The sequence below is a fragment of the Mustela lutreola genome, chromosome 4 (assembly GCF_030435805.1).
Source record: "Mustela lutreola isolate mMusLut2 chromosome 4, mMusLut2.pri, whole genome shotgun sequence".
NCBI lineage: Eukaryota > Metazoa > Chordata > Mammalia > Carnivora > Mustelidae > Mustela > Mustela lutreola.
The window spans coordinates 30,124,366-30,151,357 of NC_081293.1; the positions used below are offsets into that span (position 1 = coordinate 30,124,366).

The following is a 26,992-nucleotide window of genomic DNA, read 5'->3' on the forward strand; positions in this document are numbered from 1 at the left end:
CCGAGAGGAGCTCCAAATTCCCCCAGCTGTCAAGAGCACAGCTACAATACCCCAGCTCTAGGGTAAGAAGGCTTACTCTGGATGTGAGTCATTCATTCAACAAGTATTAGTTGAGCTGCTACTATGTGCCAGGTACTGAGCTAGGCTCTGGGCATACAGTGCTAAGTAGAGATGACACGTTTACTGTCCCCACACTGTCTTCCTCCAGCCAGGTGGAGGAGCCCAGTGCATGGGATGAGAGCAGGACTTACAGGGACCTTCTGAAAAATCTAGCTAAATTCTTGGGTGGCTACACCGGAAAGCAAGCTCCTTGCATCCGTTCACTCAAATATTCATTCAATAAGCATTCATCGAGAACCTCCTATGTGACAAGCACTGGGTCCCTTCCACGAGGAAGGTGACAAGGTCCAATGAAGGGCATCACGTCTCCTGCCCCCACGGTGCTTGTGTTGAGAGAAATATGAGGCTAAAAGATACAGAGTCCAGGCAAGTACTGACCCAACTCAGCATTATCTACCCCCAAATAATAGAGCCTCCCCCTGGGCCAGGAATCTAGGCTTTCTGCGCCAAGTCCTACTAGTCCAGTACATTTGCTGGTCTGTGCTGAACTGGCCCCAGAGCCACACCAAGCTAGCCAGGCACAGGCTCCCCATCCCTCTTTCTTCCAACTTACCTTCCTCTGATGCCTGCAGGTGTCTACACCCTTGCCTGCCCCTTTTGGGCACAAACAGTTCAGTCCTTTCTTTGTCCCTTAGCCCCGCTCAAGCTCCTCACATCACCCTTGCCTTCTACGGGACTTGAGTTTGTAACAAAAATTGCACATGACTCCAGGGCTGACGAGTGGCACAGGCCTACAGGAGATCGTGCGAACAGAGCTGGACCCCATCTGGGGCAGCCCCGGCTCACTCTAGTAATAATAATATTAGTACCATTTTTATTCTGCCCAAGAACACTCCTCTTCCCCAGGAATGTACCCCCCACATCAGAAGAATAGCCACATTTAGTGAGCTTGGTGGGTCTGGGCCAGATCGAAGATCTTTAGAAGAATCCGCGTGTATAATCCTCACAACAGTCCCAAATGGGAAGTGCTGTGATGACCCCAGTTTTACAGAGAAGCTAAGTGGCTTGTCCGGCTCACACAGAGCTTGGACAGAGGAAGGACCCCATCAGAGCGGTCTGGCCCCCAGCCTGAGCTCTTAACACAGATGCTTCCTTCCTGTTCCCGGGGGTAGGGGGGGCGGTGCGCGGTCACTAGTTGGTGACAAAAATCCACCATCCCTCCATGCTGCCCAGGGGCAGGGGATGGGTTAGGAAGGACCTAGGATCTGTGACAGTCATCACAGAGTCCCACTCCGGCGGCAAGAAGAGGCAGTAGTGTCCAGGCCGAGTTCCCTCACCAGCCAGTGTGGCCGGCCTTTGCAAAGGCAGAGCCGTGAATCACCCACACAGCTTCTTCAAGCTTTCACTCCTCGCCAGCCCTGCTCTGGGGAGGTGCCATTCTGAGGGCCAAGAGTCTGATTATGTGTCACTCTGGCTGCTATGGCCCCCTCCCAGGGTCTGGGCATCACACCTCCACCGGCACCACTAGACTGTGACCCAACAGGAGCTCCACTCCAGCCTCCCAAACAGGGCCATTGGTCATTTCTTCAGAGGCCCCACGGAGGCAAGAAGACAAACACTCCATTTTCTTGGGGAGCCAGCTGGGGTTTTCCAGCAGATTCCAGTGTGACATCCCACCCAGACTGCCAGCCCCGGAGGCCAGCCAAGTCCCTCCCCTTCTCTCTCTCCCCGGGGTCAGCCCTATCTCTGTCTCTCGCCTGCAGTGTGGGCCAGAACCCCAGCCACATCCTGTCAGGCCTGAGGCGGTGTCTCCTTAGCAACAGACACATCCCCGAAGAGGAAGGAGGCGGGGAGAGCGCACGGGCTGGTTGACGCCACAGATCACACCAACCCCTCCTTCAGCGGCCGTGCTCCTTGGGAACGGGGCTTGAATGGTGAAGGGGTTGAAGGGTAGACCATGAGAGAAAAATGAGAAACAAGAAGAGGGGAAAAGGCCTCCTTGGAGGAAGGAGCTAACATGTACGGAACGCCTGTCATGGGGCCAGAAGTTTACATGAAAGGCCCCAGGACTCCCCACACCCGTGCTATGGGTCACTCTGCTATGGGATAAATGTTACTCGTCTGTTTTCTCACCAACGCAGCAAGGCTCAGAAAGAACAAGTTCCCCGAGGTCCCAGGGCTGGTTGAGTGGCAAAAGCGGTGATTCAGACCGGCCACTGAAGCCTTCTGGGGAACAACCGCCAGGTAACACACACCTGGGCAAATTATTCAACCAGCTGTCACTTGGCATTCCCTGGCGGGACTCATACTGTGAGCTGGGCATTGCTTTCGTGTCTTAGCCCATACGTCTGTGTGCAACACTGCCAAAGATTCCAGAATGGCCTGGCGACATATGACAGGTGCTAAACTACTAAGAAGTAAAGGCTATAGTGTGTCAGAGGGGAGAGGTGTGCTGGAGTGGGGGCAGCAGCATGAAGGCACATGGAGAGGAGAGCGCTGGGCTGGGGGCGGGAGAGCCCTGCTCTGGGAAAGAGGCATTTGAGCAGAAATGTAAAGTAGATGTGCTATCCTCTAGGCTCAGTTTTCTCATCTGTAAAATGGGGATAATACCTACCTCACGGAGTCATAATATTAAACAAGATGATCTAAAACACTCGACATGGTGCCTGGTACATAGTAAAGCCCCAAATAAATTTCCAATGTTAATAATATTCATAAGTGGGTGGCTCAGTGGTTGAAGCCTCTGGCTTCGGCTCGGGTCATGATCTCAGGGTCCTGGGATCGAGCCTAGCATTGGGCTCCCTGCTCAGTGAGGAGCCTGCTTCCCCCCACCCCCCGTCCCACTCTCTGCTGTCTCTCTGCCTACTTGTGATCTTTGTCTGTCAAATAAATAAATAAGATCTTTAAAAAATAATAATATTCATAAGTAGCAAAGGTCAGGATGGAGCCTGGGTCTATCCAGTGCCAAAGCTCACACGGCTCCCGGAGCGCCCTGCTGTGGCCCAGGTCTCCCGGGAGTCTGCGGTGTGGGAGACGTGGAGGACCTTGGCTGCCCTCAGGCAGCTGACAGCTTTCCAGGGAAGAGACCTCAAGTCCAAATATAGCCCTAAGGCAGCAGAGCAGACCCCTTCCTGGGGTCTGGGCTGTGGTGCTGCTCCGCTTAGTTCTCACGCAGCACCATTCCCAGAGAGAATCACCATAAAATTAGGTGAACTGAGCAAAGAGACCGTGCCACTGACCAGGCTGCACAGAGCACAGGTCCACCAGCAGCTGGTGACCCGGCCTCGGGACTGGATCTGAGAAGTCATTTAGTCCTCCCTCATCCTGTTCAGCTGTGAAAACTGGGGCCCAAAAAGAACAGTGACTTCCAGGGGACCACAGCCTAGTGGGGCATCAGACGCCCACCCGGGGCTCCTCCTTGCTCCCCCTGCCTCCTCCTCCTCCAGAAAACTCAAAGTATTTCACACGCGCAGTTGAGTGGCAAAAGCAGTGATTCAGACCTGCCACTGTCTGGCAACAGTTTCCGAAATAGGCGGGGGATGGGAGGGGGCGTAGAGCTCATTCTTTTCACGGTGCTGACCCAGAATCAGAGTCCGCGTAAGTGCCCACCGAGCGAACCAAAGAACCACGCTTGGCCCATGGAGCCCAGCTAAGAAAGAGCCCAGTGGAAGTAGTAGGTGCATGGCGGGGCCCGCTCAGCTGCGAAGGTGGGGAATTGGGGGAGAAGGGTACTTACTAGCCCCAGGAGGATTCACCCACCTTAAAATCCTGGTGTTCAGGAAGCCCCTGGCAGGAGCTGAGCGGGGTTGGGGTGCTCGCTTCCTCCTCCCTCCCTCGCCTCCCAGGACAGGTGGAGATCATGAGCAGAGCCATGAGATCTCACGGCCAGGGCAACTCAAAGCAGCTTTGCAAGCACAGGGGCGGGCTGGGGTCGCTGCCTCTACCCTTTGAGCTAGTCCGTGGCCAGATACAGTTGAACTGTAGCATTCGGGGCCGCTTACTGGTCTGCGTCTGCCTAAGGGGATCTCAGGTCACGTTGCCCCAGGGGCATTTAACATCTGTACCTTCCTGTCCTTGCTGCCTGTCTCTGCCTGCCAGCCCTCCTGGTAGGCTGCATTGCCCACTCCCCTGACAGGCACATGGGCCAGGGGCACGGAGGTGGTGGAGGTGACCTGCATCACCCCTGCCTAGAACCTCATGAGCCTGGCCTGCCTGCCTGAAGGGGACCCTGGGGCTCAGAATACTCGCTGGAGAGGGAACTCATCATCCTTCTTCATGGCCCCGCGGCAGCCATGAAGGACCTATCACCCAGAATCCGTAACGTAGCCCTCTCTCCCCCGAAAGATCAATCTAAGGGCTAACTCTCCTCCTCCACCCCAGACCTGAGTGCAGAGCTCCTGGGGAAGGAGACAAGCCCGATCAGCTCCCCGACTGCCCACGGGAACCATGGCAGAGGAACAAGTTGGGGCCACAGGGAGGAAGGTAAACCCCATACGTAGTTGCACTGCATTTTCAGGTGCCCTGGCTCAAGATTTATAGGCCTTGAAGGCAGACACGAGAGAGGAAAGAGGGAAGAGAGGGGTCTCAAAGCCTCACCCCAACACAGAATCTGTCTCGTGGGCCAGAATGCCGCATTCTTTCTTAGAGGGCTGATCCAAAATTCCTATGGCCTTCCCTCCCTCCTTCCTTCCATCTGCCTTTAACACCTTCTATTTGCCCTGAGACTCTGGGATCAGGCAGACTGAGGCTTGACTCCCAGATGCTCCCCCCCCCCCAAGACCTGTGAGTGACCTGACACCCCTTCCTCTCTCCAAACCTCAGTTTCTTCCTCCACGAAAGGAAGCCTAACAACGCGCAAAGCTGCGAGCTAAAGCTAGCATGGCACGCAGTGCAGCGCCTGACTGATAAAATGCAGATATTATTAAAAAATCTGTCCCAGGCCCTTTAATCTCCTGCTTTCACTTCTAGCACTGCCTGATTTTACAACAATCCATAAGTCATTAACCGGGGTGATGTTAGACCTGTAAGAATCCTTCCCAACGAGACACATCCATCACTCAAATGCAGAGTTCATTTGGGGACCGGGTGCCACGGTATCTTTCCTTTGAAGAGCTCCAGCCCTGTATGTAGATCTGCCCTGGGGAGCACAGGGCTGATCAGTACCCATCCATTCACCTGCCTCTGCCTGTGAATGGTCTGTGAGCATCCATCTCCAGCCAGGCCGCCCTCTCACTCACCTCTGAACCCTCAGTCCTCTCCCGGCACCCATCTTCTCTGTATGCATCCACCTGTCTGTCCGTCCATCCACCCACCCAACCGTGAAGCTCCATTCTCTAGGGCCCCAGACCCAGACTTTCCAGAAAATGTACTCAGCCCCAGGAGGATGCACACTTCCTCCTCCCTCCCTCGCCTCCCGGGACAGGTGGAGATCACGAGCAGAGCCATGAGATCTCACGGCCAGGGCAACTCAAAGCAGCTGTGCAAGCACAGGGGAGGGCTGGGGTCGCTGCCTCTACCCTTTGAGTTAGTCTGTGGCCACGTGCAGTCGAACTGTAGCATCAGGGCCGCTTACTGGTCTGCGTCTGCCTAAGGGGATCTCAGGTCACGTTGCCCCAGGGGCATTTAACATCTGTACCTTCCTGTCTTTGCTGCCTATCTCTTCCTGCCAGCCCTCCTGGTGGGCTGCATTGCCCACTCCCCTGACAGGCACATGGGCCAGGGGCACGGAGGTGGTGGAGATGAGTAAGACGAGATCCGCCACCCTCCAAGAGTTTACCAAGGAACGGGGGACAGAGGGAAGAAGGCCATTGCCATCCACAAGTTCCAGTAAGCCATGTATAACATTTCCCCCTTCCGGGGCTTTGCTCAGACTGCTCTCAGGTGGTAGCTGGTCCCCAGTCACTTTTCCATTACAGAAATCGATAACTTGAATTACTCCAAAATAACGAGCCCCATCATGCCTCTGTAAAGCTAATTTTTCTGTGTCCACACTTGCCCACATGCTTCTCCCTAGGTCTGGAGTCTGCCGTTAGGAGGGAATCCAGGTCAAACGGAGTCTCCCACTCGCCTGGCAGAGTGACACGCTGGCAGAATGAGAGCAGGGTTTGGGCTCTGACATTTAGGTTCAGGTCTTTACTCTGACATTTACTAGCTGTGGGCGCTTGTCAAGCTACCTAACCACTTGGAACGCCAGTTTCCTCATCTATAAAATAAGAATTCAAATATAACCGCCCACCAGAGTGTGAGAGAACTAAATGGAATAATAAATGTACATGAATGTTCCTAGCATATATTAGGGAATCAGCAAACCCTTAGATAAATATGTTTGTTCTATGCAAGAACCTGGAACCTGGCTGTAAGTCCGTAGCACAAGCCAGTGTATAATGAGGTCCTGGTGTAACTTCAGCAGTAACAGTAATATTTTACTTTGTAGAAATAGATCATCATTTAGAAAAATGCGTTCTCCTCCTGCTCTCATTTTGCAGAGGACAGAGCTGGGACTCAGGGTAGCTAAGTGCATGACCTGGGGTCGGCAGACTGTGGCAGCTCTCTGACTCCCTTCCCACTCCTCCACCTCCTCTGCCATCCCTGATTCAAAACCACAAGCCCCGGTGCAGCTCCAGGAGGCTGCAGGCTAAGTCCTACCATCCAGCAGTCGCTGACTGGCCCAGCCCGTTAAATGGCCCCTTAGAGGAAGAGCTGGGAGCTCGGCACTGTCTGCCCTGGGTGCTGCCAGGAGAATGAATCCTCCCAAAGCTGCCTGAGGAGAGCCACGTGGAAACCTCAGAAGACATTAGGGGACACTTATTTCCTGTAGGCACAGTCTTGGCCAGTTTCTCACTGACTCCTCAAAAACAATTGTTCTCAGCCTTTTCTTAGGGGGTGGTCACATAGCCCTTTACAAATCTGCCAAAAGCCTTTCCCTGATAAAGGCACATGGTTTTGTACATAATGGGGTCAAGGCTCAGAGCTCCTGGGGTAAACCTGGGCTCTTTTAAGATTTTCTTAGGTACCAGGGACCGCCCCTCATTATACCAAACATTGTCCTAGACATCCACAACACGCCCTAAATTACACACACACACACACACACACACAGAGTTGAGTTGAATCACGGTTGACAGTTGACAATGTTGGACAGTGCTACATTTTCTAGATATGCAATGAAACATTAATTTCAGTGTTGTGTTTTCTTTTCCTATTTTGGAGCCAATAAACTTTGGTAAATTTTATTGAAATGTACCATATGTATAGAAAAATACACAAATCTTCAGTGTACATCTCCACGAGTTCTCACAAAACGAGCCCATCTGTGCAGCCAGCACTCTGCTGGAGAAACAGATCATGGGTACCCAGCAATCTCCCCAGGCCCCCTTCTGTTCACTATACCCCACCCCAGGGCAGCTGCTCTCCTGACCCCTAACACCATAGATTTGTTTTGCCTGAATTAGAATTTGCTATAAGTGAGGTCATCACGTGCAGTTATTTTGCATCTTGTTGCTTTTCTTAACTTTTATTTGGTTCGCCGACATTTTCAGAGCTCTATGAAAAGGCTCCTAGGCTGTAGGTACTGTCGAAATCAGGGATACTTGACCTCATTTTCACACTAGGATCTCCAGGGAAACTTAAAAAAAAAAAAAAAACCTGATGTCCAGACTGCACCCTAGAATAATGAAATCAGCATTTCCGGAGATAGAAACAGAGATCAGCGGTTTCACCTTCTCTCTGGGTGACAGTGATTGCAACCAAGGATGAGAGGCACTGATCTGAGCAATTTTATCAGGTATTAGGACCCCTATTTTACAGCTGGGGAAGGAAACTGAGGCTCAAGAAGTTTCCACCATGTGCTACTCATGAAGCTTGAGCGCCAGTCAGGTCTGATGAGGAATGCTATTTGCATTGCCTTCATCCTTGGTCAAGAGTAAAGCCAAAAGCAGGTGCAGGTGCCTCCTGCCAGACACCTTCCTTAATTATAAGTCTTTCCGGAACTGTGGAGAAGGGAGCCAGGCGTTCCCAGGAAAAAGGAAGAACCCCGTGGCTGGCCAGAAGGAGAGTCACCACCAGCTGGACTCCATCTTTGCCCCACATCTCCTCTGAAAGCTGGTGGAAGCGGCTTCGGGTTTGGGGGATTCTAGGAATATTTCCCAAGCGGCTTTGATTCCAGGGTGCAGTGCTCGATTCTGCCACTCGGTGGCGCAATTAGCTGCTGTAAACCCTGTGGTTTTCACACACTCCAGAGGAAGCTAGAGAGCGGAGTCTGGCGGTAGTAAGGAAGGGAATGGCAGCCCAGAGCTGCCTGGGGGTTCCTGTGCTGCCAGAGGCCTGACAGCGTCCGTTCCTGACTGGCAAGCGGAGAGGCAGAGACACGGCTGCGGCGGGACGCGCAGGAGAGGCCACTCCCCCCTGTAACTGAGCCCACCCAGGAAAGCCAGGGAGGGAGAAGCCACGCCTCACCTGCTTCTCCCCACTCTGCCCTTCACCAGGCTGCCTCTGTGGGCCCCGCAGGTCTGTGAGGGCACAGCCCCATCCCCACTCTCGTGATGCCTAGAGGTACCAGCCCTGGGCTTGGATGATCCAGGCACAGCTCCACGTCCTTACCTGGGAATCTGGCAAATCCTTACCTAGGATGGCTGAGGACCTCAAGCTCTGATAGGGTCCCTGAAGCGGGGTTACTCATCTTCCCCACAGTTTGGAGTCAGCCTGCCTAGATTCAAAGCCAAGCTCTGCCACGTCCTAGTTGTGTAACTTTGGGCAAGTTATTTAACTTCTGTGATCCTCAGTCTCCTCATCTATAAAATGGGAATAAAAGTCCATACCATTGGGTTGTTGTGAGGATTGAATGACTATGTCAGGTCTTACCCTAGTGCCTGGCACAGAGTAAGTGATAAATGTTAGCTACTATTGTTTAACATAACGACTGACAACCTCACATACAGGGCAGAATGAACCTATCCCCGTGTTAAAGAACCATCTCCACTGTGACCACTGCCCACACACCCCAGGTTTGAGCACAGGCAGTGGGCCCAGGCCTCCCCATGGTTCAGGCTAAGGCCCAGCTGCCTCTCCAGAGCTGTAAGGACAAGCATGGAAGCCACCAGAGTCCCTCTCAGCAACCCCCAGAGGGGATCTCCCCAAAGTCCCCACCCTGATGTTGGAGCCATTGTCCTCACAGTAGGGTGAGACACTCTCTTCGTCCACAGACCTGAGCATGTGATCCTGGCCGCCCCGCAGCGTAAGGCAACTTCCATTGGGATGCCGTCCCCATGGTGTCAGAGTGAGCAGTGGGTCAGGTGGTCTCAGTTCTAGATTTGGTATGATCCCACCCAGCTGTGTGACCTGGGGCAAGTCATGCGGCCGCTCTGGGCCTCCATTCTGCCTCATTTAGATGATCTTTAAATCCCCACCCAGCTTTAGCATATGGATTTACCAAAGCATCTGGCACACTATAGGTGCTCAGTAAATGTTACTTTTATAGAATGCAAGACACAACCCTGCTAGGTTCCAACACTCACATGCTTTTCTAGTCGTTAAAACAGGGTGACTTCTGTGATCCAGCTCCTAACAGTCCCTAAACCCAGGTTAAAGGTTCAAATAATGGGTATTTAATCAATTCATTACTTGCTTTTGCCCGGGCTTTCAGTCAAGTGGTTCCCCCCACCCAAGGCTGCAAACCTCCCATAAAGACTCCAGATTCGAGGATCCAGAATGTAGCCTCCCCATTAGAATACCGACTCCGAGAAGACAGGGTGGGTCCTGCCCGGGTCAGACTCATGCTCCTCCAGGAACATGCTCAGCCCCACCTCCTTGGCATGAGGCGGGTGGGCGGCTGAGCCTCCCCTCGCTGTAGGCCTGGGGCATGGAACTAGCAGCCCACCACCACAGGCGAGAGAAGCAGCACAGAGCCTCAAGCTGGGCAAGTCCTTTTATTGGAAAAAAGAAATAATAAAACCAAAGGCCACTGCATCACCTGTGCCCAGCCATCCCACAGGAGAGGCACCGGTCAGACATAAGGCCTGGCCCCACAGTGGGCCAGGGAGGGCATGGGCCGGGCCCAGGGGTCAGGGGACGGTCGGGGGAGGGGCGCTGCCGTGGAGCTCACTGGATCACCACCCTCTTTGGGGGAATCCTTGGACGCAGACCCACCCCAGGAACTAGGCTGCCCTCTGCAACCCCCTGGGTAGGCACCACCCTCCCACAGACTGCTGTCTCATCCAAGAGAAAACCAGGCCCCTCTTTGGTTCTAGAAAGCTCCCTGCAGTGGCTGGTCTTCCAGATGCCCTTTTAGCACCTCCTGCCAGCTGAGGCAGGCAGTCGCTTGCTGTCCCTCATCTGGGCATCCAGGCATGGGGGCTGCTTCTTCCTCATTGGCGCCCTGGGCCTTGGCATGCAGAGCCACAGTGGCTGGGTGCTTCTCTTCCCTTTCAAGAAAGGAGTTTGCCTTTTCCCCTATAGGTTGCCAACTCCTTTGAACATCCAAGGAGGACTTGCTTATGCAGCCTTAAAGAGCTCCAGAGTCTGGGCGGGCTGAATATGCAGCATGTGTGGCCCTGCTGCCCTGTCATGGACCGGGAAGGCTGGGAGAAGGACATGGAAGGCTCCAGAAGATTGGCTCTCCCAGACCCCCAACTTCTCTTTTGCTAGAATGTACACAGTAGAATCAGAAGATGGGGAGAACTTTGCAGGTGGGGAAGAGACGAGGAAGAAGAGCCAAGCTGGCAGCCCCAGGCAAGGGGCAAGGAGCTTTAGGACATTTATTTACAAAGGGGCAGGCTGGACCTCTGCAGGGAAGCAGCCACAGACCATTACATACAAAGATAAGAGAGGAGGCAGAGGGGCAGTCACTGGCCTGGCACAGAAGGGGAACGGACTGGTACACTCACACATGCGCACTCACACACATGTATTCACGGGTGTGCTCACACACACAGCTGCACAGCCACACATGCGCTCGTGCACACAGTGCTCTCACGTATATGCACTCACACACGCACCTGCGTGCACACACACTCATTCTCTCATACACCCAGTTTCCAATCTCGAGAAGTTGGCTCCAATCCTGGAGGTTCAAAGCCCCCAAAGCTATAAGTCTCCATGAAGCATTTCTCTAGGCCTCACATAACCTCCCAGAGCCCCAGGCTGTGCACCCCACAGCCAGCACCCGATGTCCTGCAAAATCTCAGGAGTCGGAGGTTTCTTGGCAGGGCCCATGTGGCCTTCAGGCTTTGAGTGGGGGGGGGAGGGGAAGCCATGAGTCTAGAAGGGGTCAGGAGGGGACTGAGTGGCTCCCATCTCCCCAGACCTCAAATCCAGTGGAGGCAGGTTCACAGACAGGCAGAGCCCCAGCCGTGGCACCAGAAAGAGCAGACACTGGGAGACAGCCACCGGGAGCAGGACCCTGGGGCGGGGGAGAGTCCTGGTGGATGTGGGATTTGGGCTGAGGAATCATGCCGGATAGGAATTCTCTCTGGGACCTGAGCCCCGCCTCCGGGGTGTTGGGAGTGGAGAGGCAGAAGAAAAGGGCTGTCCAAATCGCGTTTCCCACCAGGTCCCAGCCTTCCCCTGGAAGATCTGGCTGCGCCTGACCAGACCTGACTCCTGGGGGAAATGCCAGATCAGGAAGTGGGCCGTCCTGCCAGGGGCGAGGGGCAGGAGTGCGGGAGGGGCCCCGGGAGACGGGCCGCAAGGACACCAGGCCAGTCACCCTCCCTCCCGCCCCGGGGAGCAGAGCGGGGCCCAGAGAATGACTCAGAAGCGGGTGCTCTGGTAGCGCAGCCGCCGCAGGTCTGAGAGGCCCTCAGTCCGGCCATACACCTCCCTGCAGGGACTCTCGGCCAGTCACCGGGCCCCCGCCCCGCCGCCCCCGCCGCTGCTGCCGCTGCCCGAGCTGCTGCCGCTGCTGGAGCTGCCGCTGCTGCACCGGTCCTCGTAGATGGAGATCTCGATCTGCGGCGGCGTTAAGGACGGCGGCGTTAAGGACGTACGCCCTGGCAGCTGCTGAGAAGGGGCGGACCCACCCGCAGATCGAGGCCAGCAGGGGAGCGGGAGGCCCGCCGGGGCAGCTTCCCAGATAGCAAGGAGGGCGGATGGCGGCACAAGCCACTAGACCCCGCCCGCCGCGCTCCCGCACGCAAGGACTCGGGGCATGTGCACAGCCACCCCGAGGGCCCTGCTCCCAGCAGGCGCACACCCAGCTCAGCAGCTCCTGCTCTAGTGGCCCTGCGGGAGCGGGAGGACTTGGGTGTTCTGCTTTCAAAGCCTCACTCGCCTAGACTCCAGCGATGTGGCCTTAGACGGGTCATTTACCGTGTTACCTATTGATCGGTAGTAAAATGGTGGTGATCCTACAGTCTCGGGGTTTGCCTGGGGCTGGACTGAAATCACGCATGTAAAGCTGTAAGCACAATGCCCGCTTAGGAAAGGCTCAATAAAAGGCAGCACCTCTCACAGGGCGAGGTGAACAGAGGATCCCGGTGTTTGTGTTTTCTTTACTCTTTTCCTCTCAAGTTTCTAGCAAAATTTATTTTTTAGCAATTTTATTCAGGTTGCTAATGACTGAGGGCGGGATGTGTGCACACAGTTTTCCAGACGAGCAGACATAAAACCCAGCCCTGGACCAGCCGCCCATCAAGATTTCTATTTTCCTGATCTCTGGAAGGGGGACGCCAGGAGGCACACACAGGAGTCCATGAGACTGCAGGCATGTCAACGGATGGGAGATCTGCCCACTCCCTGAGGGGCAAACAGCCTCAGAGCGATGTGTGGGCCTGGGCTCCAGTCCTGGCTCTGATGTCCACCAGCTCGGTGACCCTGAGCCAGTGATTGAATTTCAGTGTGCTCGTGGATGAGACAAGTAAGAGTCACCCACCTTTAGGGAGAACTGCATAGTTTTAAAGCAGCTAATATGGTACCTGGCATGTGTTGAGCAGTGAATACATACAGCTGGATAAAAGCAAACCCTGAAATTCACAAAGGGCATTGATACCTCGTGGGGGAAGGGAGCGGATGACCCATGAGGTGGGGAATCCTAGGAAATCCCTGAGCAGAGGTCCCTACGGTGGTCCCTATTTCTAACACAGGGCCTCACCAGGGACCCCACTGGTTGGCAACTCCATGCCCTTACACAGTACAGCCAGGAAGGATACAACCCTCATCCCGCGCTCCACGGGGTCCGTGAGCAGGAGGCCTCGAGGGGCGAAGATCTTCTCATTCTGCTCCTGGATGTAGCGGGAAATCTTCTTGAGAACCTGCAAGGAGAGGGGCCAGTGGAGGATGAGCGAGCAGCGGGGGTGCCCTGGGGGCAGGGATGCAGGGCAGTGGGAAAGGGAGCCACCTTCTCGTAGTGGGTCTCCATGCAGAGGAAGATGAAGTAGGCCGTGGCACAGGCCAGGCAGCCCTCGAGGTAGGAGCTCCCCCCAATCTTCTCGGCCTCTGCGTAGAAGCTGTTGAGGGTCTTCACAGTCTCCTCGAAGAGCTGCCGCTCAATCTGGAGGGGGAGAGGGACAGGGAACCATGTTGAGGTCAGCCTCCCTGGACTGTGGACAGTCCCAGGTGGGAGGGAGGATGGCAGTGGTAGGCCCAGGCTGGTAGGGGGAGATGCCCAGAGGCAAGACCAGAGAAGGGGCAGGTGCCTGTGGAGCACTGGACTGGGAATCAGGAGACCTAGGGTCCGGTCCAGACTCGACCATCCACTAGCCATGTGGCCTTTTGCTAATGACTTTACTACTCTAGCCTCAGTTTCCACGTCTACAAAATGGAAATAAGAACGGCTGCTTGGCCTCCCTTGGAGGCAAGAAATTCCCACCATATCACAGATGTGAACATTTTCTGCAGGGGCTCAGGCAGGAATCCTAGTGACTTTGTTACCCTTCCCATTTTGATAGCTGTGAAAGCGCCCAGGTCCTAATTGGTAGGGGCCCCCCATGTTTGAATGGGACTCCAACTGCCTAAGACTGTGTAAGACCTCAGGAGTGTCTCTCCAGGACAGGGCACTTCCCTCAAGCTAAGAGGTCACAAAGCACACAACAGCCTTGTGTGTTTGCACAACTGTCCTGCCTGCATCAATAATCATAATAGCTAACATTAAGCACTTTCTATGCCTTCTATTTTTAAAAAGCTTATATACATGTATGTGTGTGTGTATTTGGGGGTTTTTTTTAGATTTTATTTATTTATTTATTTATTTAATATTTAATTTATTTATTTGTCAGAGAAAGAGATCACACACACAAGCAGGCAGAGTGGCAGGCAGAGGCGGAGAGAGAAGCAGCCTTTCCACCAAGCAAGGAGCCCGACACGGGACTCGATCCCAGGATCATGATCTGAGCTGAAGGCAGCGACTTAACCGACTGAGCCACCCAGGCGTCCCTAGATCTTATTTATTTGAAAGAGAGAGACAGCAAGAGAGGGAAAACAAGCAGGGGGAGTGGGAGAGGGAGAAGCAGGCTTCCCACGGAGCAGGGAGCCTGACACTGGACTCGATCCAGGACCCTGGAATTGTGACCTGAGCCAAAGGCAGACACTTAACAACTGAACCACCCAGGAACCCTAAAGGCACTTTCAGATAACAATATAACATTGTATGTCAATTATTCTTCAATTAAAAAATAATAATAAGATTTTTATAAATTCATCTGGCAACTGTAGATCAAATTAAGCTATTGCTGGGGCACCTGGGTGGCTCAGTCATTTAAGCATCTGACTTCGGCATAATCTCAGGGTCCTGGAATAGAGCCCCTTGTCCCGCTCTGTGCTCAGCAGGCAGTCTGCTTTTCCCTGTCCCTCTGCACCTCCCCCTCCCTCTGCCCAACCCTCTCCTTCTGCCCCTCCCTCTCCCTCTAGCCCCCTCGGCCTCTCTTTGCTCAGGCACCCTCTCTCTCTCCCTCAAGTAAATAAATAAAATCTTTTCTTTTTTTAAGATTTTATTTATTTATTTGACAGACAGAGATCACAAGTAGGCAGAGAGGCAGGTAGAGAGAGAGGAGGAAGCAGGCTCCCCGCTGAGCAGAGAGCCCATCCCAGGACCCTGGGATCATGACCTGAGCCAAAGGCAGAGGTTTTAACCCACTGAGCCACCCAGGCACCCCAATAAATAAAATCTTTTAAAAATGAATTAATCAATTGCCTCATCTGAAAAAAAACTTTGCGAAGTCTAATCTTTTTTAAAATTTTTAAAATAAATAACACAATTTCGTGCATTTTTTCACTTTCAGCAGATCAAAGCTCGGCTCTGCGGTCCAGGCTGCCATCATCTCTGGACTCTTAACTAGTCTCTCTGCCCCCAGCCCTGCTAAGAGAGCCTGTTAAAGCCAGAGCTTGTCACAGCTCTGAAAAAGAGCTTCCAAAGCCATCTCATCTCTCTCTAAGTAAAATCCAAGAGGTTCTTACAATGCCTGCTAGGCCCTGTAGGGCCTACAGGGTCTAGCCCTGCATCCCCTGAGCCTGCCTCTTACTCTCCTGCCCCACCCCCAGTCCCCACTCCAGCCACTCGGACTGCCCTGCTGCTTCCTGCAAATGCGCAAATCTTTGTGCCTGTGTCCTTGGATGCAACACTCTTTCCCCAGACTCCCCCACCCCAGGCTCAGGTCTCACTTTATCTCACAGACCTCCCACACCACTCACCTCTCCCCAGCTCCTCCAGCCCTGTGATTTCCCCCCTTATTTTTCTAGTATTGGTCACCCCCGGAGCTACTACATTATTCTTCATACCCTCTAAGAGAAAACTCCAAGACTTCACTTCTAGATGCCCCATGCCTCACACAGAGCAGTTGCTCAGTAAATACTTGAGTGAACTTGTCCAAGGTTACACAGGACCTGAGACTGTGCTCTTTGATACATAACCCTACACTACACATAACCCTACACTAGATTAGAAAGTCATGCTCCAAGTTCAACAAGTGTCAAAGTGTCTATAGCTCCATTTTTTACATTCCTTGGAACACCCCCTTTCCCACTCACCACTGTAGAGGATCAGAACAGTCCATCACACAGGTTAGGGACCTTCCACCCCCAACTAGGACAAAAGGTCTCCCCAAGAATAGTCAGAAGCTTTGGGGTCCCCAGTCACTGTCCCTACACAGATCTGGAGTAAATGCATAAGAGAAAATTATGCTCTACCCCAAGAGTCCCTATGCCCCAAAGGACAGGCTTGTCCTTTGATGAGATGAGGAGCGTCATAGATCCCTAAAAGTTAGTTAGGGATCGGATTAGCAAAAGGCAGCCCGGCCCCACCTTCCCAAGCCCATTCAGATGGGCCTGGGCTGCTGAGTGGAAGGGCCAGGGTCTGCCGCCACCCTCCAAAGGGTGGACGACAACCCCAGGCCAGTTCTACAGAGGCCTGGGGGGAGGGCCATACGCGCTGTCCCAAAGCCAGAAGCAAAAGCCAGCAGCAGGAGCTGACCCTTGCCAGGGGCTGGTGGTCCGTGAGACACGCAGGTAGCTGAGTCTGGAGAGAGAGGTTGTGGACAGAGCCCTTGGTTGATGACCTGGGCATCAGGATTTTTTTAAGCTCTGCAGCTAGGGCTGAGAACTGCTGCTGAAGAGGGGAGGCAGCCGAAGCCACCGCCATCTCAGGACTAAGGAGCGCAATTTTGTTTAACAAGCTCTCTGGGTGAGTCTTGTGCTTCTGACGTTTGGGGGATGCTGAACTAGGAAATGTGAGGCCTTCCCAGTTTTAACTTTTCATGCGGGGACGGCAAGACAATGTCAGGGACATGGTTTAACGCCTGCATGTGAAGTGACTGAACAAGTATTGTGACACATGTTAGTTTTATCCTGGAAAAGAAATATGTCTGATTAAGTCCTCGACTCCCTCATGGCCTGTGTTCCAAGTTGAGGGGGAAAAAGTCATCCTCACCCGGCTGTCCAGCTCTGGGGGGAATTTGGTCTGGAACTGACAGATGGTCCCATCACTGTAGTCTCTCTGGATAAAGACCTTGGTGGCCAACGAGGCACTTCGCCGCAGCTCCTGCAGATTATGGACCTGAGAAGGCACACAGGAGACACACACTCAGGGCAACGATCCATCTAGGTTTGTCCAAGACTGGGGGTGGGGGGTGGGTGTCAGGATATGGTTCTTACAGCACTAAAGCCAAGAAAGTTCCCAGCAAACCAGAACATTAGCCAACCTACCAGTGCTCCAGGAAGGCCACGGGGAAGCAGGACTGTGGAGCGTATCAGACAAGACACCTCAGGCTACCCCAGAAAGATCTAGAAAAAGCCTGAAGCCAAAGAGTCAAGCAGACTTGAGTAGGAAGGTCAAGTAGTAAAGGTAAGTACTACAAACTTGAGTAGTAAGGTCAAGTAGTAAAGTCAAGTCAAGCAGACTTGACCTTGACACAGAACCACAGAGCCAAAGCTGAGCCAAAAGGGGAGGTTCTGGAACCAGCAACAGAGCCAGAAACAAATTTTAACAAGAGGAAGAGACTTCCTGGTGGATGGCCCAGATCCTTCTCTCTCTCTCTCTCTCTCTCTCTCTTTCTCTCGTTCCCTCCCCACTTCCCCTCCTTCACCTTTCCCCTTCCCCCTCTTCCCCCTCCTCCCCCTCCTCCCCCTCCTTCCTTTTTCCTCTCTCTCTCTCTCTCTCTCTCACACACACACACACACACACACACACAAACTTTCACACCTTTGTTCACTTAGCAAGTATCAAACATTTAGAACTCATTAGGCCTCATACTTGGGGAACCCAGCCCCTGAATAAGACTGAGGTCTCAGACCCTAGAAGTGGGGCTTACAGCAGGGTTGAGGAGGGAAGCATGTAGACCAGAGGAGGAAGGACCTGATATGCCCACCACCTTGGAGGGAGATTCAAGTTCAGGCCAAGTTAAAGCCCCGTTCAGAGAGCACCACAGATAGCTTTCGCATCCAGGACCTCTCATCACAAGAAAGGAGGGGCCTCCAAATGCCCAGACTTCCCCAGAGAAAATTATGGATAAAGTTGGCTGAAGCCAGAACTTAAAGAAACACTTTGCCTAGGTAGGAAGGAGTGGGGCCACTCTGTCCCTTGCCCACGCCTGCAGACTTGACCTTGATACAGACTCTAGCATTTGAGGGGAGTGGGCTCAGTTCCACAGAAGGATCAGGCCTCTTTCTTCCACTTCCAGCCTTGGCCACCCACATCTGAAACCAGCATTCCACTGGGTAAAATATGCCAAACATTGGAACCACGTGGAGACCAAGCCCCAAGGGCAGAGTGAACACACGGCCAGTTCATCCTGCGTAATTAAAGTGAATCCATTCAGTCATTCCTTTCATTTATTGAGTCCTTACTACCGCCAGGCTCTGGGGATGCTGGGCAAAAGACAGTCTGTGAGCTCCAGGGAGAAAGACAAGTAAATATATAATAAATTAGCCTGTGATAAATGCTTCAGAGAAGTAACATCTTACCCAGAAATGCTTACTCAGAAAAGACTTCCTGAGGTCTGTGTTGAGTCATAAAGGAAGGCCAGGACTTGCCAGTGGTAGGGGGCAGGCAGTGGGTAGGGACAGGATATAAAAGCAACCCAGACAGAGGGAGAAGCTTCTGTAAAGGAGCAAAGATGGCAGAGAACCTGGTCTGTTCCAGCGACAACAGGCAGTTTTCAGCAAGACTTTGTGGATTAGGTAAGAGTGGGGCAGGGGCGAGGGGGTGACAGCGCCATCACGGAGAGCTGGGAGCGGGCAGCACCTAGAGGAGAAGGTGTAGGATTGAAGACACTTAAACTTGCTTAAAAGCTGGGGGAAACGCTCAGTCAGTTAACCATCTGCCATCGGCTCAGGTCATGATCCTAGGGTCCTGGAATCGAGTCCCGTATGGGGCTCTTTGCTCAGCAGGGAGTCTGCTTCTCCCTTTACCTCTGCCTGCCATTCCCCTGCTTGTGCTCTATCTCGTTCTCTCTCTGACAAATAAATAAAATCTTAAAAGAAAAAAAAAAAAAAGCTGGGGGAAAGAGGGGCACCTGGGTGGCAGAGTCAGTTAAGCATCCAACTCGATTTTGGCTCAAGTCATGATCTCAGGGAGGTGAGATCGAGCCCCATGCTGGGCTTCACACTCAGCAGGGAGTCTGCTTGAGATTCTCTCTTCCTCTGCCCCTCCCCACACCATGCTCACATGTGCTCTTGTTCTCTCTCTTGCTTGCTCTAAAATAAATAAATCTTTAAAAAAAAAAAAAAAAAGCTGGGGGAATAAGTAATGAGAGATAGGTAGGAGCAGGTAATTGGTAGATCAAGGTTCTGAAAAGGGGAGAATCAGAGACTCTCCTAAATCCAGACAGCCCTTGCTCTTCATGAGAGAAGTGGTCCCCAGAGTATTGGGACTGAACTGAAGAATGTATGGTGCTCCTCTCATCTTCGTAGGCCTTGATTCCTCCACTCAAGGTTTTAATTGAGAAAGCCCCCTTGACATCCACTAGGGTCCTATGATAACTTTGAAAATCAAATTAAGCTTTGGTGATATAAGTACATTATTAATGTGTCTGCTCTGTCTGGTTAAGATTTCATATTTTTTTGTATTTTCCAAGGAAAAGGGCTGTGGTCTTCCTCTACCTTTCTAAAACCAACTGACACAAGCCAGTGAATCTTGAGGATGGGTTCCCCTAGCCGCAAAAGGACCAATCAGGTAGCTCTGTGTGGGATACATGGGAATTGGGCATGACTGGAATGAGAGGCCAGGTGAAGGGATGCACTATCTTTGTAGTGCTCCAGGGAAACAAAAGTAGATTTAAACCAAGGAATGTGCTGGTGAGAATGGAAAGAAAGGGAGAATAAAAAATAAATTAATTAATTAAAAAAAAAAAACAGTGCTTCAGTCATTCTGATATAGACTCAGCTTCTCCCCCACCCCCCACAGCCTCCTTTTTCTCTGCCTGAGTACACACACGCACTGTGTGCTACCATGAAGGGCTGTGTCTCTCGTTACTGACTAGCTGTTGACAACAGCCCTTCTTCTTCCCCCCATGCATACAGTTAGATTAATCCCCAGCCTGCCTTACAATTAGGTGTGGCCATATGACTGAATGGAATGTGAACGGAATGTACAGGTTTGGCTCACAGGACTAGCCACTCCTCTGTAATCTTTGCCCTTCCACAGAAACCAAAGAAGCCATATGTTGAAGATGATGGAACCACAAGCTGGAAAGCTCCTGGATCCCTGAATCAGCCTGGAGGAGATCCAGCTGCTGGTCAGAATCACTTGTCTGGGATTTTACTGAGCAGTAAATAAACTTCTAGTTTATTATTCCATTAAGATTTTAGGATGCTACTTTTCATAGTATAGTCCCATCTCCTCTTGGCTTTGATCCATGGGTTCTCAAGTAGCCAGAGTAGGAGGGGTCAACATTCTTTCCAACCCCAAAAATCCTGAGTCTTAGAACACTGGCTCTGAGTGACAAGGGATCTGCTTCTCTCTCTTAGAGTAGACTCTTGTGGAGTCTTGAGGAGTTGCTAGAAGACGGTATCAGACACATTTCATACTCTAGAGCCTTCATCTCCCAGATCTATGTACAGCACAATAGAAGAGTCATCTGTAGTTGGTGAATGGATAGATTTAAGGCAGAGCATCGTCTCCTGGCTCTCTCCATCCACGGTGGCTCAGTTGTGAAGTACCGAAAGGCACTGATGGAAAGAAGGCCCACTGACTTGGGAGCAGGAGACCTGGGTGCTAGTCCAGGCCACATCACCCTGGGCCTCCATTTCTTCAACTAGAAACTGAGAAGCTGGAACAACATAAGCACTCAAAGCCCCTTCCGGCCCTGACCCTCAAGAGGCTTTCTCAGGGATTATGAATGCCAGTGTTTATAGGGACTAAGTATGTATGTGGGCCTGGTGAGGGCTGTGGCTAATCAGAGAAAATCCCTGAAAGCCATGTGAGAATGTGAGTCCAGGATGCTGCACTTCTGACATTTTTTTTTCCTGCTTCTGACATCTTAAGAGAAGCCATAAATCCAGATTTCTTTAATACCAAATATCTTGATTTTTTTAATGTTTCCAATACATTTTTACATTTGTAAGCACAGAAGTGGACCAAATGAGGCACAGCTGTGAACGAGACTCATTTCTAGAAGGGCCAGTTGAGGACCACTGAATGAAGAATCCCATCACTGGAGCCCTTGAGCCAGAGCTAGAGCCAGACTCCAGGCACTTGCCAACTACTTAGCTTTCAGAAAACAAGTGGGGGGTTTTAAGAGAGATCCATGATGCTCTGAAATCCCATAAGAGGATCCCAGAATATGCACACAGCTTCTGTGTCTGCTCTCCCAGAGTTTCTTAACTGACCCTGACATCCAGGCCTCTCATCTACTTCTTACCCTCCTCAATTCTGCCCTCTCTCCCACCACCATCCCCCAGCCTGCCAGCAGCTGAGTAAAGACAGGACCAAGAGGCACTTCATGGGGAAGAAAGAGAACATCGGTGGTAATATCTGCTGGTACCAATTTTTGAACTTCAGTAGGACAGGGATAGGAAGGCTGTCTGAAGAGTGGGTCACCCACCTGACAGAGCCAACCTGGTAGAGGTGGGGAGGAGCAAGCCCTAGAATTTGGAAGAGCACTCCCAGTCCCAATCTGCCCAAGACAAGCAGGAAGCCCCATCTGGCCCGCATCTCCATCCTCATTAAAAACTAGCTAATTCCAAAGGATGCATTTGAGGCTCAACTCAAGAATCAGGAGATTCAGCTAATGAACCAACACCAGGCTTGCTCCCTGGCTGGGGTGTGGAGGAGGAGTGAGGATCATGAGTCACAAGCAGCCAAGTCAGGCCTCAGGATGGAAACCCAGGCATAGGGCCTTCCTTCTTCTAAGACTGCACCAGGGCCAAGCCCAACCCACAGTCTGCTGGTTGTTAATTCCAGGCTCAGAGATCAAACCTCCAAGTGCTTTGCTTGGATAATACTACTTGGATGCATTTAAAAACCTCTTAGAGACCAAATTCTACCACTCAAGGAAGCCCCTCCCAGCCAGGCATTTCCCAGTTGTCCTGGGTCATCTGGACTCTTTCCCAGGGTGGACCCTGCTCCTGGTGACATAGATTCAAAGAGATTTGCCGCTCAGGAAATGGGCTCATTACAGTTGTCCAAATGAGGTCAGTGTATCACTCAGGAGGATCCATCCCTCCTCTGAGTTCCTCACATGCACTCCTCCCCTAATGGTAACTCCTCAACAGAAATTAGGAAGCAGAAAAGACCCAGTTTCCATGCCTTCCACATAGGGATCCAGGGACATCCAGTCTTCCTTAATGTGTCTCCTCTCTCCCTCCCGCTCTGTCTTCCTGTCCCTCCTTCTCCTTCTCTCCCTCTCCTCCTTCCTCTCCCTCTCTCTGTTCCTCTCCTCTTTACCTCTCAAAACATCTTTTGCTGGAACTGAGGACTTCCCATTCGGAATCCTATGGGGATGGCCAGGAAGTTTGGCATGAGGTATTCCTTCTCCCAACAGGTTTTTCCTGGTAATCTTAACTCAGTCCTAACAGTAAAAACAGCCTGGGGAGAATGACTCACTCCACAGCCCCGATAATGTGTACATTCTGTGCCTTGGCAGAGCTAAGACTTCCTCCCTCAGTACTGCCAGCAGGGTCCACCCAAGGCCAAATTGGGAAATAGGTAATGTTTGTCCTCTGCTCTCCATCCCTTCTGGCCATTCCTCTGTCCCTCTGCCCTCAAGCCGACCCAGCCAGGCTGAACAGGGAGCTAGGCCCTTCTGCATCCTTCCATCACAGCCTCATGTCACCACCTCTAGTGCCCACCTCTCTGTTGAGCAACACCACTGGCTAATGGATATACATCGATGCAGCAGGGAAAAAAAAAAAAAAAACACTGACCAGGGAGGCAGAAGCTCAAGCTCTGCCTCTTTTGAGCCATATTTTCTTGAATAACTCTCACATTCCACTTGCATCATTTGTAAAATGGGATAATGATGCCTTCCTTGGCTTCTTCACAGGGGTTAAGCAAGCCCTTGAGCCTTGGTGAGCTCATCTGTTAATTGGGGATAATAACGCCATCCTTGCCCACTTCACAGGGTTGCTCTAAAGCTCAAAGGAGATCATACATGTGGTAGTGCTTTGTACACAGGAAAGTGCTACATTCACAGAGGCATTGTGAGCAGAACCTCTCCCCAGGGAGAGTCATGCATGCCTAACAGCAGCCACCTAGAAACACTGCCGCAACCTAGAGATGTGAGCCTGCTGGTTGGCATTTGTGTACTCCAACAGACCTGCACTGGAGAGATATTGAGACAGATGGGGCTCCTGGAATCTGGAAGAACACATCACAGATGTGGCTGCCTTCTCTGCCCACACTGCTGGCCCAGCTACGCCCAGGTGGCTGACGTTGTCCCTTCCTGCCCAGCACCAGCAGCCTTTGCTGCAGCCTGGCGGCCCTCTCTGAAAGGTGATTAGATCCTTGGCCGTTTCTCCTTTGCTCTTCCTGCTCTTCTCAGTAACTTCAGCACTTTCCAGGCTTTCTAATTATTTATTTATTTTTGCATTCCTCCAGCCTAAAAACCAAGCTCCATGGGCCTGCTTAGGACTTGCCCCCTCGCAAGGTTGGGGTTGGGGGGGACAGTGAGCTCTCCTAACTAATCCTATGCGTTGTCACAAAGCCAAATGGCACCAAGCAACTGCACCTTGTTCTGTGGTGGCCATGACAGCAGAATTACAATAATAACACTTGGTATTGATGTCATGCTGCTCACCAGGATGCCCAGAGGTAATGCACAGAATCATTCAAAAGCCTATGCTGTCTCCCTGGCTTGTGTTCCAGCTGGGGTAGAAATGGGGGAACATCACAGAAGTCAACATCAGACCTGGAGAGACCCTGGTGTCCTGGGTTCCACTCCAAAAATCCAAAGAAAGAAACTTTCAGTTCTTCTGCTAACATGCTGTGCATTGAATAGGTCCTCCCCTTCTCCATGTGTTAGCTGTACCACTTATACGGTGGGGACATAAAGAGCTGCATTTCCCACATGAAATGAAGGACAACAGGAGGAAATTCCTGATCTCTTAAGCACTGCACCAAGATTCTACCCTCAACCAACAGGTCCCTCAGTTCAGCTTTCAAGTCCCCTGAAGGTGACACACCTATCAGCACACCCTGAAGAAGACAGCTCCTCCCATCAGACACGGGAAATGTAGACACCCTGGTACAAGAAACTTGAACGGGATGAAAAAGCAAGAAAGCATGATATGCAAAAGTGGAGACTGGTGCAGGCAGCTCATTAAAACCGGTTGGGGTCTTGTCCCCTCATTCCCCATGAAGGAAATGTGGATGTGGAGGTAGGTCTGTCATCTCTTAACCAGGCTCTTGGGTCCAAAAGCTGGATGGCTACACTGCACAGCAATAGAAACCAGCTGCCTTCCTGCCCCTAAAACAGGGACAAGCTCACCTCCAACCCTCTAGGGAAGTAGTTTTAGGACTAGCAGTCCAGAGTAAGGGGAAACCCCAGCTGGGCCCCTAGAGCAAATCTGGTGCCAGTGCCAACAAGTGGTGTGGGCAGCTTCGGCACTCAGATGGGGAAGATCGCCAGGAGTAAGATGAGTTCTCAGGAGAAGCCCCTCTCCTCCACCCTGCCACTCTGCTCCCCACCCCTTCCCGTAGTATGAGCTCTGGAAAACCACCTCATCCTACCCTACCCCAACCCACCCCCTCACCCCACCCCCCCCTTCTTCCTTTCCCGCCCAGTCCGCCCCTAGCGGAGATGTGTTGCCGCACCAGTTGGGCACTGCCTGAGGGCCAGGCGCTCGCCCCCTACCTCAGTGGCCATGTTCCAGGGGCACTGATCCCTCCGAGCCTGTGGCCAGGCTGGTGGCGGGGGGCTGTCCGCGGTGCTGACGCCGGGAGCAGGTGGGCTGGCAGCGGTTAGAGGGGGCCCAGTGCACTGTCCACGGTGCTGATTCGGACGTCGCGGGCCCAGGTGCCGGTGGGTTGGTGGGCCAGCGGACGCCTGGGTACTGGCGACGGCCGCTGTGCTGTCCGCGGTGCTGATGCGGGCGCCGGGCCGGGGAGGCGAGGCCGCGCCCGAGGCTCTTCACCGCCCGAACGCCCGCAGCCGCTGCTTCTGCAAGCAACGGCCCGGTTTATCTTTGACAGCGGCAGCGGGGGTGGGGGCGGCCGGGGGAGGAGGGGCCAGGCGCCTCCACCGACCAGGAGGGGGAAACACGGCCCCCAGACTCCGGCGCCCGCCCGCCGGAGAGGAGCCCCTCCCGCGGCCGGAGGCTTCGCTCCCGCCCGGCCCGGAGGCCCCGCCTCTCCTGCCCGCCCTTCCCCCTAGTAAGAGCTCCAGGAGCTCTGCGCTCGCTACCGCGGCCTCCTGAGACTTCCAGACCTGGAGAAGAGAGAGGCAGGACGGTTCTGGGGCAAGACACTCTAGCTGGCGGAGGCTGGCGGAGGCTGACAGTCCTCCACGCATTTGCAGGCCCCCAAGTGCGGCCTCTTAACCTTTCCAGTACCCCTCCCCCAATCCCTCCCGCACCGTGGCCCAGGTTTCCTCTACGGTATGTTTTTCTGTTCTTTCTCCGCCACCCCCCACCCCCGCTTCCTTCTCTGTTCCCCCTCCCCCAGACTTGGATGGGCATTCCCACCTCTCCTCCTCTCTTCTTTTCACTGCTTTGAACCCTGTTAGCTAAAGGAGAATGCTGCAGACCGCAGAGAATCATTTCCTTTCTTTAAATATGTGCCTGCATTTCATCCCCAGAGAAATCCTGGGGGTCCCTTCTTTCAGGGAGCTCCAGAATTTAAGCCAGTCTCTTCACTGCTCTTCCTGACCCTGGCCCTACCCCTACTCTTCCCTCTCTCCCCTGCAGTCCCAACTGTACACCACCACCACTCAAAAAACACAAGCAGATCGTGCCAAACTGGTTTACCCAGGATGTCAGGTGTGGTCCTGGTGCTGCCATCAGAATTTTGACATCATACCTTCCAACCAAATGACCTACCCATTTGCTTAATAAACAAAAAGGAAACACCAACACAAGTGCCTTTTTACACATGCATAACACCCTTTGGTCTTTGGGGGGAAGCAGATTCTGTTCCTGTGCAGCTCACTGCTGCCTGAGGGGTAACAGCAGCCAGCCACACAAAGGGAGAGATGGTCAGCCAGGAGACCTGGAGTCTGGCTCAAGCTCCTCCTGCATATGACCGTGGTCAAGAGCTTCACTTCTGAGCTTCTTTCCATAAAGTGACAGTTGGACTTCACTAGACATTCTAGGGTTCTTTTTTTTTTTCCCCTCCAACCTTTTATTTTGAATTTTCAGACATACAGAAAGGTTGAAAGAATAGTACAGTAACCATACTATCTACCTAGTTTCAACATCTGTTAACATTTTGCCACATTTTCTTCATAGATATAAAAACAGAGAAATATGTTTGGCTAGATTATTAGAAAATAAGTGACAGATACTGAGAACCTTTACCCTTCAGTTCTTCACCATGCCTCTCCTAAGAATAAGGACATTCTACCTAACCACATTATCAGACCCTTACAGATTTCACATCATCTAATATTCTGGCAGGATAATTTACTGCCCCTAAAACAAATGAATCGCAATGGCCTCTCAGAACTTTTCATTTATAATAGCTAACATTTACTGAGCACTTACTATATGCCAAACCATGTGCTACATACTTTACATGTATTGTCTTAATGTAATTCTCACAATTACTCTTTGAATTAAATGCTATTATTATCTTTTTATTATTCCCACTTTACAAGTAAGAAAACTGAGAAAGTTGCCCAAGGTCATGTGGCTTGTGAGGAATGGAGACAGGATTCAAACACAGGCAGTCCAAGTTCCAGAGCTTGTGTGGTTGATCTTCCTAACTGTACTGCCTCCCTTCAGCATCCCGTTGGCCTTAAGCCAGCACATCAGGAACTGTATCTTCAACTGCCTGTTTCACAGGTGAACACACTGAGTCCCAGAGGATAAATGACATACTGAAGAAATAAAGGCAGATGTTTCATCCTACCTTAGA

At 52.3% G+C, this 26,992-nt stretch overlaps 1 protein-coding gene and 1 long non-coding RNA gene across 2 annotated transcripts; one reads left to right on the plus strand and one right to left on the minus strand.

Annotated features, from left to right (window-relative positions):
- Positions 1 to 9,970: 9,970 nt before the first annotated feature.
- GOLGA7B (golgin A7 family member B) lies at positions 9,971 to 24,904 on the minus strand. The gene is made up of 5 exons (XM_059169267.1): positions 24,774 to 24,904; positions 16,913 to 17,038; positions 13,391 to 13,543; positions 13,203 to 13,304; positions 9,971 to 12,003 (listed from the first exon to the last, which is right to left on the minus strand). The coding sequence occupies exons 1-5, from the start codon at positions 24,783 to 24,785 to the stop codon at positions 11,896 to 11,898; spliced, it is 501 nt and encodes a 166-aa protein (XP_059025250.1). The 5' UTR covers positions 24,786 to 24,904; the 3' UTR covers positions 9,971 to 11,895.
- LOC131828577 (uncharacterized) lies at positions 18,532 to 20,271 on the plus strand. Its single transcript, XR_009352502.1, has 3 exons — positions 18,532 to 18,660; positions 19,557 to 19,654; positions 20,126 to 20,271. It is a non-coding gene; the product is annotated as an uncharacterized LOC131828577 (long non-coding RNA).
- Positions 24,905 to 26,992: the final 2,088 nt, after the last annotated feature.

Coding starts and splice junctions, on each gene's coding strand:
- GOLGA7B (XM_059169267.1), bottom strand. Junction 13,544..16,912: donor CCCCAGAGCTGGACAGCCGG/GTGAGGATGACT, acceptor CTCCCCCTCCAG/ATTGAGCGGCAGCTCTTCGA. Junction 13,305..13,390: donor TGGAGACCCACTACGAGAAG/GTGGCTCCCTTT, acceptor CTCTCCTTGCAG/GTTCTCAAGAAGATTTCCCG.